Genomic DNA, 15072 nt, shown 5'->3' with positions numbered 1-15072 from the left:
CAAACCACTAATTTGCCTCACTGGCAGGCATAATAAAACCATGGGCTTTGGCTAAGTTAAAAATGAAAAAGGGGAACCACAGGGGCAATTGCTACTACTTTTGAACTACCACATTTTTTGTTCCACTTCATCTCAAAACAAACATGAGCAGCTAGCCGACAAACTGTCTATATGTGGTCACCTACAAGGTGTGTCAGAAAAGTTACATGGCTAATATCACAAAAGACATTTTCAAATCCAAATGACATATTTTCCATCTCAAAGTAAACACTTTCCTAGCTAGTGTTACACTTGCATTTTCTGCCACACCTTCATGGATTATTGGAAGGATTCTTCCGGGATGGTAGGCAGCTCCGTTGTCACGGCCATCTTGAAAGCCATCCGCGTCTTCAAACCGGGGCCCTTTGATGAACTCCTTGATCTTAGAAGCTGGGTGGGAGAATCGCATGAAGGCAGATCGGGTGACAAGGGACGTTACTCCAGCAAGGCGGTGATCTTCTTTGTCAGGAACGGTCGGATGCTCAAGGCATTGGGAGCGGGCATGTTGTCAAGGTGAAACAACCACATGTTGTACTGCCACAACTTTCGCATCTTCTCACGCTCCGAAGAGTGCAAACGTCGCTGGATGCCTTTGCAGACATGATGGTTGATCGTCTGGCCCTCATTGAAGGGGAAAACTTATAGTTTGCTTTTGAAATATATCTTTGGTGACAAGTGCAAGAACTTTTCTGACACACCTCATAGATATACAGTATGGAAGTAAGTCAAGTATTATTACATCTGTGCCAACTGGCACGATAATTTACAAAATGATCGAGATGTGCTTATTGCATCAGTAGCGAATTTGTATATTCAGCAAGAAAGTTGCTAGCTTTGGGACACTTGTGAGGTTTGAGCTTTCTGGCAACTTTTCTGGTCATTATGGCAGGAAATAAAAGAAAAACAATCAGTATCTGATGCGACCTCCATTTACCTTGTGCAGTGCAACACATCTGCTTCTCATAATTAATTGATCAGGCTGTAGATTGTGGCCTAGGGCAGAACGATTGTGGGAAAAGATTGAATTGCGATTTTTCGGACTGATGTAATGATTTCGATTCACTTCACGATTTTCTTGAAATCAAGCTTGAGTGCAATATTCAGTATGTACAGTAGCATTTACAAACAGACAGAAAATTATTTCACTCCACCAAATCCTTAAATGTGATTATTTTGACAGTCTGCAGACATGAAAGAGACCGTGTGAAGGAGGCAGTTCTTTTTCAAGGTTTTTCAAATGGTTCTATAAAACATAACCTACTGCTTGGTGTCATACATGTATAAATATGCAATTATGTGTAATAGTGTATGTAAAAATCCATTCTTTGAACAACTTTTTAAATTTTACATAATGTTTTTTTTTAATACATCAATGTAAGATTATGTAAATATTTGTTTCCACATTTTTGTCAGAGACTTACCAGTAACTGCTTCGAATGGAGACCGAGGGCTCACAGTTATGGTGAGTGTAAAAGTGTCAAAATCGTTTCAGAATTATTTCTGAATTGGTTCTTTAAATGTGAATATTCCCTGTTTAAAGGGTCAGAAACTATATTCATTCTTCTCTTTGCTTCTTTCCATGTCATGTAAGGGTCTGTTTTTTTCTTTTACGCAATGACATCAATTTACAAAAAACAAAAGATTCCCTAAGCAAAGCTAAATTCATGAAAAAAGATATATAGTGGTACCTCTACTTACGAACGTCTCATCATACGAAATTTTCAAGTTACGAAACGCCTCAACAGGAAAATATTGCCTCGTTACGAAAGAAATTTCAGGATACGAAAGGTAAAAATACAGTATGGGCTGCTACTCGCAGTTCCAGAGTTTCCTGAACGCAACATACTCATAGCTGCTCTGCCATTGGCTATTACGTAGCATCTTCCTGGCATCCCATTGCCTAAGAGGGACCTCTGCCGTATGTGTCTATGTGTGTAGATCGACAGGTAGATAGATATATATGTGATAGATATGTCTATGCAGCGTCCTCATTCGGCCTTCGGGCCATGAGGTGTTCCGATAGTTTTGCGTGAATTAGAAATGAGGAAAAGAAAAAAACGAGGAAATCTTTTTTTTTTTGCCCATACATAAAAAGGGAGATAATAGAAAAGTATGAAAAAGGGATGCGTTTGGTTGATCTCGCCAAAAAATATGACCGTAATGAATCGACAGTCGCCACGTTATCAGTTCTTTACTAAACGCCAGGCAAAAACCACTTCTGAGAGAGAACATGAGCCAAACAGGTCAAAAAGCGATGAGGACAGCAATTAAAAGATAAACGACCATCATTTTACTCTATTCTTTGTTTTTTACACTATGCACAACTCTCATTTACTGTGCAATAATCTAATTGTAACATGCATTGATGCATTTTTATGCTTTATAAAACATTTATGTCTGAATATTGGGGGGCTTGGAACGGATTAGGGCACTTACATGGGAAACGCGTCTCTACTTAGAAAATTTTATACTTAAGAAATTTCTTCCAGAACCAATTAATTTCATAAGTAGAGGTACCACTGTAGAGCCATTTTTCGATTTCCTCATTTCATGGAGACGTCTACCAAGGATGACGTCACGTCATTGCCCAAAGAAATAAATGAACCGTCTGTGTGGCAGAATTACTACCGGTACTATCACCACAAATGTCCATTTTATGCTTCATGTTTCAAGTGCGATTCAATTAAAATCAACTGGACACTGTTACTCAAAAACAACTTTGCAGATTAACTGACACTAAAGGTTGCGAGCGTGACTTGGCAAATGTGAATTGGTGCAATCTAATGTGTGTAAAAAAAAAATTAAAAAAAATCAAATACTGTATACAAGTTTTACCAACTAGCATGTTTCATCTTTTGAGTGTATACACAGTAGTTATAAACATACAGGTCTGTGCACATTTAAAAACATGTGTAACTTTATTGCCTATGATCATCGTTTTATTCTTCCCAACTTCCTTTCTCCATTTGAGACAGATGTCCACACAGCCTATTTAGATTAAAGAAGATTTTAGGGGGTCCTATAATATTTGGTTTTTGGTTACATTACGGAATGTATGATTCAGTTTGACTCACTGTCCAGGTAGCCAAAAATCCAGTCTTGCAAAAACCACAGACCTCCTGCCTCCATTCCTTCAGTTATACAAGGCCATATGTCTGGGATGTTGTTTCCAAGTCAACATTCCATTACACTCAATAGGGAGGCAATAGGGTGGCAAACATTATCCTTCTACACATTGTATCAAACTATGTACAAATTAACACTGTGGTAATTCAGAATCTCTTTTTTGAACTGGGTAAATCAGTGTTATGTTGGGTGAAGAGATGCTTGGTCAGGAGTTAAAGGGAAAAAAAAATATTTGACTAAAATTGTTTTTATGCTTAAAATGAGAGCTGTCAATAACCCAAATTTTGCAGCGCAGCGGCACACTGATTCTTTTTAAATAATATTCAGGCATTGAAATGGGGCAGAGTTGAAAAAGGTGAGACGCATACGAACACTCTTGGGTGGTCCGGGGGCATGGTTCCCCGGAAATTTAAAAAAATATATTTTATGTTTAAAAGCATCAATGTGATGCATTTTGAGAGAAAGAAAAAAATCAAGCAGAATTGAAAGACATTATCAATATATAATAAAGTATATAGTATATCTGTACATGGTCACATTATGTTATATAAGAAATTAGAATGACAAATTTTCCCATGAAATGTGCAACAGTACAACTTTAATGGGTTAATAAATAATAAATGGTGGAGCAAATAAACAGTACTCAGTCATCAAAATAGTGCACAAGAAGACAGTACTGGCAGTACTATTTTCTTGTGCCCTACTATCTCAGAGATTTTAGAACGCACCAATATCATTAATCAGTGTATATGTTTGGTGATTTACTGTTAGCTATACAAGCAGGGAGCACAAACATTTAATTTTCCACCACAGTATTGTTGAGACAATTACGTTATCTGTTCTGCCATGTTAACTAACATTATGCATCTACGGCACGATTCTTCTCGTGATATATTACCTGGAGCTAATTTTAAGATTATGTCAACAGAGCTCATGTGTAACTTAAATATACCAGATATTGAAATCATCACTCATCATATTCAGAAAATTGTGATCGGTGCACCCCTAATGCGCAGCTGTGTTTTTATCAAATTCATGTTCACAGTTCAAATTCTCACTTATATGCTCAACTATAGTTAATCAGCTGTGTGACACGCGCACATCCATGTAAACATCAGGTGATTTATCAAGATAGAGCTAATTCATCTATTTAGCACATGAGTCGTGATTGAACACTTTTATTAAAAGCAACGGCTTGATAAAAACAAGTTAGAAATAGTCCCTGTCAAAAACAAGCATGGTACGCTAGGAGTAGGAGTTTTTCAAGTTCGTACACGATGACATCACTACGCATTTACGTCATGACAGAGAATGCACAGACCGGACGCAGCCTGACTTGATGCATGGACTTGCATATGATAAAACACGATACAAGTCAGAAATCATATACAGTACAGGTATCCGTGGCTGGCCGTCGCAAACTGGCTTACTCCCGCCCTCCCCGCCTCCCCACCTCCCGAGTCCCGCAGGGAAAAGGAGTCATATTCATATGAATCAAAATTTGTTACGGGCGTAATGTTAGCGTTAAGTCAGTGATTTCCATAATATTTGGCAGCTCTGCATTTTGCTACATAAAAGCCGGGCCATTCCGAGCCTTGGTTATACTAACATGTCCCATTCATTCACATCGGTCATCTATTTTGGTTTCAAAAGGGCAAATTTCTCCGTTGAGTTGAGTGATTTTCATGCCTGCAATGTGGCACCTTCCTCCACAAAAAGCACGTCCATAAGCCGCTAGCCAAGTTACCTAAAAAGTAATGTTTTCTTTTCAACCATGCAGCCTCTGTCCCATCCCACATGCCAATCATGTGCATTGCGATTGGAAGACACGTCGCGAAGATTCACTGAACACTTCCCGCGGGACCACCAAAATAAAAGTTCCTATATATTCCAGCTGTCATGACAGCTTAATTGTTATGAGGTGCAGCAACAACAGTGCATGTAACTGTGCGTGCACGGCAAAGAAAGATGGCCCATCTGCCCCGAGGCACCCATGGAATCTGCGCCTATAGTACCGGCTGTTTTTATTTATTTTTTATCATTATTTTTCCAAATGGCAGAATTTCATCCAGGCGATGAACGTCTTTTAGCCCTGTACTAGGTCTTGTAAGGTAAACTGTGCAAAAATCTTGTTTCTTTTTTTCATTATCATCAAAAGAAGGGCAATATATGAAAATGAGTTCCAATTCAATGCAGTTATTCTCCAGCTTCTTAACTTCACGTAACGTCATATCACATGTGACAAATGGATGCTCTCCTTGTCGCACCATCAACCAAAGCCAGTGCTGAAACTGGCATCTGAGCTACATGCTACCACAACTGCAACAGTGCTGTACACTGTAACATTATAGAAGTCTGGGAGTGGTCTGAAACGTAACACTGTTCCAGAGCAGCTCTGACTGAGATTTTGTAAAAATACTGCATATAACCGACAGGTATATGCACTTCTTTCCACAATCCAATATAGTAATTGTAACACTGAGGTCAATTGCTTCATCTTTATTGACTGGTTTCAGATGAATATGAGACAAGATATCAGGATGCCAGCTTTTATTTACAGGTATTTTCAGTACAGCTGCATTTGATACTCTGAGAAAACAGCACCTTTTGTTTTAAAAAAGGGCTCACGAGTGGCAAACTAAATATTCAGTCTCATTCACTTGATTCTGATTTTAAGTCTATCTGTTCAAATACTTTTGCTTACCAAAAAATATGGCAGTTTGCTATATAATGTTTCTTCTAAGTTTTGTTTTGCATTTTAATGTAAATACTTGCAAATAAAAATTTGAAATGGTGAGCTCTTGTATTCATCTTTTAATGTCAACCCCAAATATTTTCTGTCTACAACAAAGAAAAGAATTGGCCTAACTCTTCCAATACTGAAGGGGAGTTACAATGCTACAATAAGTAACAAAGAACCTCTATTTCCTCATTTATGTTCTTCATTATCCTTGTGTGTGTATTCATACATGCTATTCTGAAATTTTGGTACTGTTGCTGGGGGAACTCGCTTACCTTGATCATACGTGAGAGGTCTCCGGCATCAGCTAGCTCCAGTACTATGTTTAGCTCATTGTCCTCAATAAAAGACGCATGATACTTTATCACATTTGGATGGTTCAGTTGCTGTGGGACAGAGAAGAAACACAACAGACATGAAAAAAAGTAGTACATCTTGGCCAAACTGGTCTATATACTGTATGTATGAATGTATGTAGATGACCAATAGATGTATTGTAGTTGTTTGGCACTGAGTCAAGCAACTTTTTTTTTTTTTTTTTTTGGGCCACATCAGCACATGACCATTTTATATTCATTTGCATCAACTAAGTTTCTAATTCACAGATTTGGAGTTGGGCCTGTAGCCTCAAAATTTCAAGTTTTGATTATATGGGTAGTGAATTCAGAATAGCCCCCAACGGACAACAATCCAAGAAGCACACAGCACAATTTCCTTGCATCCACGGGTACTGGAATTGTTGAATCAAAGTCAAAGTTTTTCTTCTCACTGGAAGTCACTCGCTCATTCTCACCGCAATAATCAACTGGCATCTGAGACTGAACTTCTCATAAGCGTTCCCTTTCAGTCAGTCTCCTCCTCACGCTGCTCATTTTGCTTTTGAAAATAATCTGCGAGAGACCGCTTCATTTTTGGAAAATGGTATCCCAAGGGAGGCAGGCTATGTTGTGTTCTGGCTGCAACATGTTTTGTTCTGTCCCCCATAGAGCTTCAAACCCTCCCAAAGAGGCTTACAGAGAGCGTTGCCTGCCTGATATTTGTTGTTCTGGTGCTCCACCATGGAAAAAGAGTCTGTGTAATTCAATTGCCTCTTATTTTGTTGTCATTGTGATTTTTGTCCTTATTACTACCTACATTACAATGTCCATCTTCATATTGTTGAATTGATTGTTGAACAACTTGTTTCACGTGTGCTAAAGTTAGCAAGACACATTTTGTTTTGCACAAAAATACTGGCACATGCATCTTAACCAATTAATCAGGGGTTGGGATAGGCCTCAAAGCTCCCTTGAATTGTAATTGCTTTGATCACCAAGACATTTCTATGCCTTCAACTTTGAAGGAGCAATTTGGGGAATGACCTTTTTTGTTCCAGTGCCCCAGTGCATAAAGCAAGGTCCATAAAGGCATGCTTGGAAAGGTTTGCTGGGGAGCAACTTGAATGACCTCCATAGTCCTGAGGTAAATGAGGGAAAAAAAACCTGACAAAATATTGCCTTAAATAAAAAGTGGAAGCTGCAATAACAGATCATTTCCATTTGATCAGAGTGGGTGTCCCACCAATTAGAAGCAAAAAACATACATACTGTATTTGTAATCCCTATTTTATACGCATGGACCTAACGAAACGGTTTTGTCCTCGAGTGTGACAAAGCTGTGTGACTTGTCACAACAACCCCTCTAACTGTGATGACAAAAACTCGTGCAAGACACACACATACACAGGCACACATACGCACACATCAACGCATACACGCCTGACAGGCTGACAAGGCTGGCAGTCAGAAAAACAAGCCGGGTTTATCTCAGACTGCGATTCCTTCCTGTTGGTTGGTCAATAAGGCAAGAAAAACATTTGTAAACAAAGTGTAACCATCGCGAGCAAGAAGAGCTGAGAGAGAGAGGGAAGGTGCCATGAGGGGCATGAAGGACACCGTTAATTTAAACCACTGATTGGGTGAAACATAGGGGGAAAAAATTGAGACAGCAAGGAATGGCGACGTGAACACAGTTAAAGAAGATATTAGTGAGAAGGGAATGATAGATGCATAGAGAGCTGGAGACGAGGCCCCGTGTGTCGTGGCATTGTGGCACTGTGGGGGGGGGGATCAAGTAGACAGAGCAGTGTGACACACGTCCTCCACGTGGCTTCGCTTTCTGCGCTGTGATTAAAGAAATGTTCATGCTCTGAATGATGCAGAGAAGAAGGGAAAGGAGGGCTCTGTACAGTACACTGCACCACACTGCACTCTCCACCCCATCTCTGCATCCCTCCCTGATCCTCCTCCCTCATCCTCCCTTCTACCTTCCCCATGTCTCCATCTTTCCCTCGCCCTCCCTTGTCCTCTCCCTTCGCCAGATGTATATTTGGCTCAGCGTGTCAGTTCTACATGTCTTCACACTGTAGCACAGCCAGAGAGCGATGACATGCCCACCCAACCCATTCCTCTGCCATAACTGTAACCTCAGGCAAAAGATACAGAGGACTGTGGAGATATATTCACATGCAGATGTTGATGCTAATGGCGGATGGAATCCTCGTGTAAAACAACTATCATTCATTAGGAAATATCACATAGAGGTTTAGATGATTATGTAATTACACACACAGCCTGGGACCCACCAGCGTATGTAATTACTTAATGATGTAGGACTGAGTGTGCTTTATATTCTGTGAGCTAATGACATGGCTGAAAGAAGAATCTGATATCTAGGAAGGAAATCTGATAATATAAAATTACCTCATGATGAATTAAAATGTGGACCAATGGAATAGTTATGTAGACGAGGCAAAGGTTTTTGCATTCCAGTGGATAGGGGATAGGGGCCGGGTCAGCGCTCGAATAGGGAAAATACGCAATTGACAAATACGCAATGTCATTGAAATGACAAAATTGTCATCCATTGAAATGCGTAAGTGGTGAAAAAATAAAATACTTTAAAATATTTTTTAACCATCAAAATTCTTTAAAAAATATGGATAAACATTGAATGTGTTTTCCACGAAAACGGGTGGCATAAATAACCCAGAAAAGAAAAAAACAAAACAAATAGAAAACAACAACAAATATTGAGAAAAAAAAATGGACAAAAATCAGCGATTATGTGAATCTGCAGGTGCCGAAACGCAAATATCAGGCGGTTGACTGCACTTGAATGGGACACTTTTTAAAACAGGAACTAAAGCCGCAATTTTAGACCTTTTAGACCACAAGTGTCAAACTTAAGCCCCGGGGGCCAGATCTGGCCCACAACGTTTCATTTTATGCGGTGTTCTAGGGAAAATTATGTCGACTTCATGTTTCTGGCAATTTCACTTTTTACAACACTTAGATATGAAATGTAGTAATCCATCAATTTGTTGTGTAAATGTGACAATAGAAGGCGATCATATGAATTTACATAACGGCCCTCCGAAAGAAACCATAACTACTATGTGGCCCGTGACAAAAATGAGTTCAACACCCCTGTTTTAGACAATAGAGTAAAAATTTAAACCGAGGAAAATGTAGATTTATGTTTGATATTTAAAAAGCTCGTTACCTAACGGGTATTTGTCTTGTCAGTGAACACATGCTTCCTAATCACATTGGCGCACACACACAAATGCACACTTAGCATCTTTAATTGTTGACATCATTATTCCTTGGAACATAATCCAGAATTGATAGTAATTGACAAAGCGGAGCACCCAGATGTGGAACTGCATGCTTGATGAAAGTTAATGAATGTCAGAGAGCTGGGGAACTCAGTGGGGACAAAAGAAGAGAGAGTGAGAAGTGGGATTCTCAAGCTGAAATTGGTATGCCAGAACTGGACAATGCAGATGAATAAGCAGACGCAAATACAGACAGACAAACAAACAAATAGGCAGACCAATGAAAGGCAGTGACTAAGAGTAGTGTGTATGCGTTCGTGTGTGTGTCCATGCATGCGTGCATGGAACCACACACAAGTATGTGTGTCATTCCAGTCGGTCCATGCCACTGTGTCTCTCATTATTCTGATTTGGCTGCGTCTCCTGTTGGCCTGTCTCAAGGGGGGATAAGGCAAAATGGCTGTCTCTCTCACACTCAGCCTTTTATTATAAGGCGTGCAGTCAAGGGCCAGGCAGAACTTCCGTGTTCACTTGAATGAGCTTTTGAGAGAGGGGAAAGGAGAAAAAAAAAAAAAAAAAAAAAGCTCAAGGCTGAAGGTAAACCACCATGAGGAAATGAAGGGGTTGTATGTGAGACAATGATTGGTGAGAAGGACAAAAAAGGAGGAAAAAGATACGTGACAGACAGCCAGCAGAGGAGAGAGTGAAGGAAATTAGCACTATATAAAGGAAATGCGGAACATAGTCACCTGTCAACGACTGACAGTGAACCCTGACATAACCACTTGTAGGAGGTCAGAGACACAGACTAAGGTTAACCCTGATGTCTTGTGGCATTAAGTCAAAAGATGAGCTGCTCAGTTTACACATCTCTACAATGCGGTGTCTGCATCGGAGTATCCTTGTCCCTGATCGGCCCCTGGAGCCACATTGGAGTGTTTAGAGTGGCACAAACTAATCGAATTAGTTCCCTTCTTCTCCTTAATGTATATGTGAGAAAGCATACAAGCATAAACAGCCTGCAGTGATTATGCATGGAAGACGAGCACAGATGTGAAGGCAAACATAATCTGGAAACATACGTTAAGGGATGAATATGAAAAATGACTCGCAGTGCTTTTACAAAATACAAACATTTGAAAACAATCTAACTGACACATTTTATGGTAGTTTGATCAATACCACATCATTGGGGGGCATGAAAAGCCAGCCACAGTAAAAGAAAGGCAGCATAATATGCTGATGTTGTGTATGTCCCATTTGAAGCAATAAAACAAAAAAAAATGTTTGGCAATAGATTATGAGTCTCCAAGCCTGGAGGAATCTACTGTAGATACACTAACACGCTCACTCAAAGACTCAGTCAGTCCCAAACATTCCCTTTTTTCTTTGTGCACAACACATTGAGAGAAAACAAAAGAAACAAAATACAAACGCACCCACAAGCACCTCACACACACACACATCCAAAATGCCTTGTGCAGCTGAATTGTTTTCTTGCGGTGCAAGCTGAGGCAATTGCTGCAAAAGACACGATCCCCCTCTTCTAAGGTTGCTTACCTTAAGGAGATCGATCTCTTTGATGCAATCCTGCCGAGCTTTGGCATCCATCAAGTCAAATATCTATTAGGGGATCAAAAAAGGAGAGAGAGAGAGATAGGACGCAGATGCGCATTATGGCACGTTCAATAAATACAGTATAAGGTGGTGAGAGTTTCAGAGAATTTTTTTTTTTTTTTTTAAACATAGGAGGATGGTTGCTGTTGTATGACAGGTGGAATTTCATTGACTACAGTGTTTCACACCTGACTGACTCATACGTGCTACACATCCACATGCAAAGTTGAACCTAGGACAACATAACCTTGAGTTGAACACTCCAACTTCTATGTTCAATGGTAAATGTGATAACATCATCATTCTACATTCATATTGTTTTTATTGGCATGTGAAGGGACAGATTTTTTTTCGATTTGATGTAATTTTAAGAATTTGAAAACCTATGGCTTACTGTATTTTAGATTCTATAAAGTTGAATAACAAATGTTGATGGTTTCTTACCTGGACTTTCTTCAGGGCCACAGATGTGTTGTCTAGCAGATACCTTGCGCGGTAAACCTCACTGAATTGCCCTCGGCCTATTTTCTTCTCAATCTGGAAATTAGCAAGCGAATTGTGCCCCATGTCTGGCTGCAAAGGTTTCTGAAAAACAAAAATGTATGAAAGACTCTGACATACAGCAAAGTGAATGCGTGAGATTGTACATAAATTGGAAGGGAAAGAAAAACAGAGAAATTACTTGATGACATTTTTGGAGTTACAGTAAATGTTAGATGATACCAGAGGAAGTCAGGGTGTGACTAAGACACTGATTATTTCATTGGCTGGTGAAGAGTGGTGCAGAGAGTTCTTGACAAATGTGCACACATACTAAACATTACTTTAGTCAATGTAGAGACAGAAAAAAAATCATGATCACACCCTATTGTGTTATCTACAATAAATTCATCCGTCACCAACACAACTCTATAAAATACGTTGGAACCTAACATGGTTTGCAGTTCATTTTTTAATAATAAATAATTATTGAAAAATAGTGACTTGATGGCTAAATATAGCCATAATGTCGCAAAGTCTTCAACGCCAAGTTGTTGCCAAGCACACACATGCACACCACGGTAAAAATATTTATGTTTTATTTTGATTTCATTAAAGCGGAAACCAACCCAAGCATATTTTTTTCAAGAATATGTTCCCAGCAGGCTCACTAGTTGAAACACAGCATTCTGATTAATTTTGTGTATGTGGAATATAAGTTAAGTAGCAAAATGCACTTGTTTTTAGCCATCTCTGGGGGTGGCCATTTTGTGACCAATCACTGCTGACCTGTTCTCTGAATCTGAGCCGTGATTGGTCGTAGTGAGCAGTTGTGATGTCATTTTCAGTCGACAGAAGACAAAATGGCCGCCCCCAGAGATGGCTAAAAACGAGTGGATTAACACCTATTGGCCAAACGCAATATTTACCAGAATGCCCCGTTTCAACTGGTGGGCTTGCATAAAACATATTCTTGACAAAAATATGTTTGCGTTGACTTCCGCTTTAAGTGTCAAAATAGTGTTACGAGCGCTGGTCAAAGACAGCGGAAAGGTCGGATGTGGCCCGTGGGCTGTACTTCCATCAGGTCTGCAGTGAATGTTAAGATGTTTAGTTGGGTCTATCTATGGTTTGACTGCCTTTCTGTCTGGTGTTGTATGTCGAAAGAAACAATTACTCTTGCAAAAGAAAACACTATGTGGAAAAACACTGTCATTTAACATTCATATATAGAGTTTACAAATATACAGCGGACATTAATTGGACACTGACCCAAGAAAACAGCTGCCCTACATTAACAACATTGGTAATGACTAAAATAATTTATGATTCTGGAATTTTTTTCAGCTCTTCATCTTTTTAAACAAAACACAAATGTAACACTCCTCCCTTTTGATCACAATTTACAAGCTTATGGCAGCCAACCAAACACGAGCTAGCAGTGAGAACGAGATGACAGTGTGGCACTATAAATTGTCACAATGTGTCATTTTCTTCCATCTTGTCAAACAACACAAACAAAGGGGAATCAAATGCACAATACCAGTCCAAAAAATATCCAAATCAGAGCAATCTCTTCACAAAAAGTTGAGTCCAGGGGTGCCCATTAAATGGACCATGAGCTAGCAGTCGCTCACGAGGGGAGTTTCGGTAGCTCTCCTGGTATTAACTCAATCACTGCCAGCACCCCCAATTTTATGCTATTATTATATCTGCCTGTCAATGAATGAGTTAAAAAAAAAAAAAGACTCCCGTCCATCATCCATTGTAAATTTGTCACTTGATTGACATTCAGGGCAGCCAGTCATACGCCTGTTGTATGCCTCACCATGTATTCATGTATTAAGTAGTTTGCATGCTGAAAAAGTGTGGGCACTCCAGGTTTGATCCAATAGGAATGGAATAAAACAGAGTAGAAACCTAGCGAATTAAAAACAGTAACAGCGCTCAAAATCCCTTACCGTGAAATCCTGTGTATACTGTAATACTCACCCGTGTAGAATACGTCAACCCCTCGCCACACCTCCCCAAAAAAATAAAATAAACCGAAAAAAGGAGTTTTTTCTCTCTGTCGGTGTATATTACGATACTCTAATTTGCTAGTGTCCATTATGATCATCTGGTCACATTTGTGCAAGGGCATGTTTTTAATGCTCCCATAACACCGTCTCACTATATACTACAAAACATGATAGTTGAAAATTGCCCTATTTTTACTGTTTTAGACAAACTTGGTGGTTTAAAGTTGCCCTCCATTTCATTTTTGGTCAAGCTCCTCCATTTGCACCTCTCCTGTTTTGAAGAGAACGCTAGGGGAAAAAAATCCTTTTTTTTTCTTTTCTTAATTTGAAAATATACACCAGTTGCACATGATTAAACTGTGTTAAACTAACATGTTATCTGACTACTCATATAACTGATTGACTAAAAACAAAAAAAATATGATGGTGCAACAAACAATTGTGCATTTTATTGTTGAGTGTTGCTGTTGAGGAGTTGTAATAAGCATGAAGAGTCATTAACGCCTAATAACTCCCTTTGAAAAGTAATCCGACAGCTATACCCAGCGCTGCTAGCCACTAGCTCGGCAGCCGCTGAATGCTGGCAACAGGCACCGTACAATACAGTGTCAACATTAATAGGTTGTTTTTTAGTGCCTTTAATCAGCGATTGAACGGACAGTCGGTAGCAAGTAGCAACAGTTTGTGACGGCAATTCCTCAAGGTCTGGATTACAAGTCAAGTCAGCCGTTACGCCGCGACACGCTGCCGGGAACGACTTCAAAATAAAAGCTTACTTAGACATTGATTTGCATATATTATTTGGTTGAGTAAGGTTTATTTTGAAGTAGGCCTTCTTACCGCATTGGCGGCGTGATGCAAAGCATGAACTATTGTTGCTGCGGTGCCAAGGTAGTTGCCTAGGGACTACTAAACGACTAAGCAAGGTGAAACATTTTTGTGTCACATTAACACCGGTGTATAACAGACCCTGCGATTTGGGATAATTCTGGGGGGAAAAATGTGTATTATGCACAGGATTTTACAGTAAGCCATCTAACGCTTCTGCTCAGTCATCCACATGGCTAGACACAGTTATCTGTAACTGACATAAAACGGTAACAATTGATTGACAAGGTGCACAAAAATATTTGGACACCACTGGAGTATTTACTGCATTTTTTGGATTGTTAAGCGCAATATCAATGAAAAAGTCTATTTTCATACATAAGGCACACTAGATGAAGCGCTTTATATTTAAGAAATTTTAATCCACGCGTTTGTTACGTCTCGCCTCGATTATTGTAACGTTTTGCTCTCTGGTCTTCCTATGTCTAGTATTAAAAGTTTGCAGTTAGTCCAAAATGCCGCAGCAAGACTCTTGACAAGGACGAGAAAGTTCGATAATATTACTCCGATATTAGCCAATTTGCATTGGCTCCCAGCCAAAAAGAAGTTCGCAGGCTCTAAAA

The 15072-nt window shown here is 39.5% G+C and overlaps 1 protein-coding gene across 1 annotated transcript in view; it reads right to left on the bottom strand.

The window, feature by feature from the left end:
- The window catches only part of nek7 (NIMA-related kinase 7), a 71157-nt gene that overhangs the window by 24500 nt on the left and 31585 nt on the right, over positions 1-15072 (bottom strand). Inside the window, exons 3-5 of the mRNA XM_086048248.1 lie at positions 11565-11705; positions 11064-11126; positions 6181-6291 (exon numbers count right to left, since the gene is read on the bottom strand). Coding sequence (XP_085904374.1) covers positions 6181-6291; positions 11064-11126; positions 11565-11705 — 315 coding nt within the window. The remainder of the gene's footprint in view (positions 1-6180; positions 6292-11063; positions 11127-11564; positions 11706-15072) is intronic.

This window comes from Filicampus tigris, chromosome 12 (genome assembly GCF_054856515.1).
Source record: "Filicampus tigris isolate MCC_2025a chromosome 12, RoL_Ftig_1.0, whole genome shotgun sequence".
Taxonomy (NCBI): domain Eukaryota; kingdom Metazoa; phylum Chordata; class Actinopteri; order Syngnathiformes; family Syngnathidae; genus Filicampus; species Filicampus tigris.
This window is presented reverse-complemented; position numbering and strand designations above follow the sequence as displayed.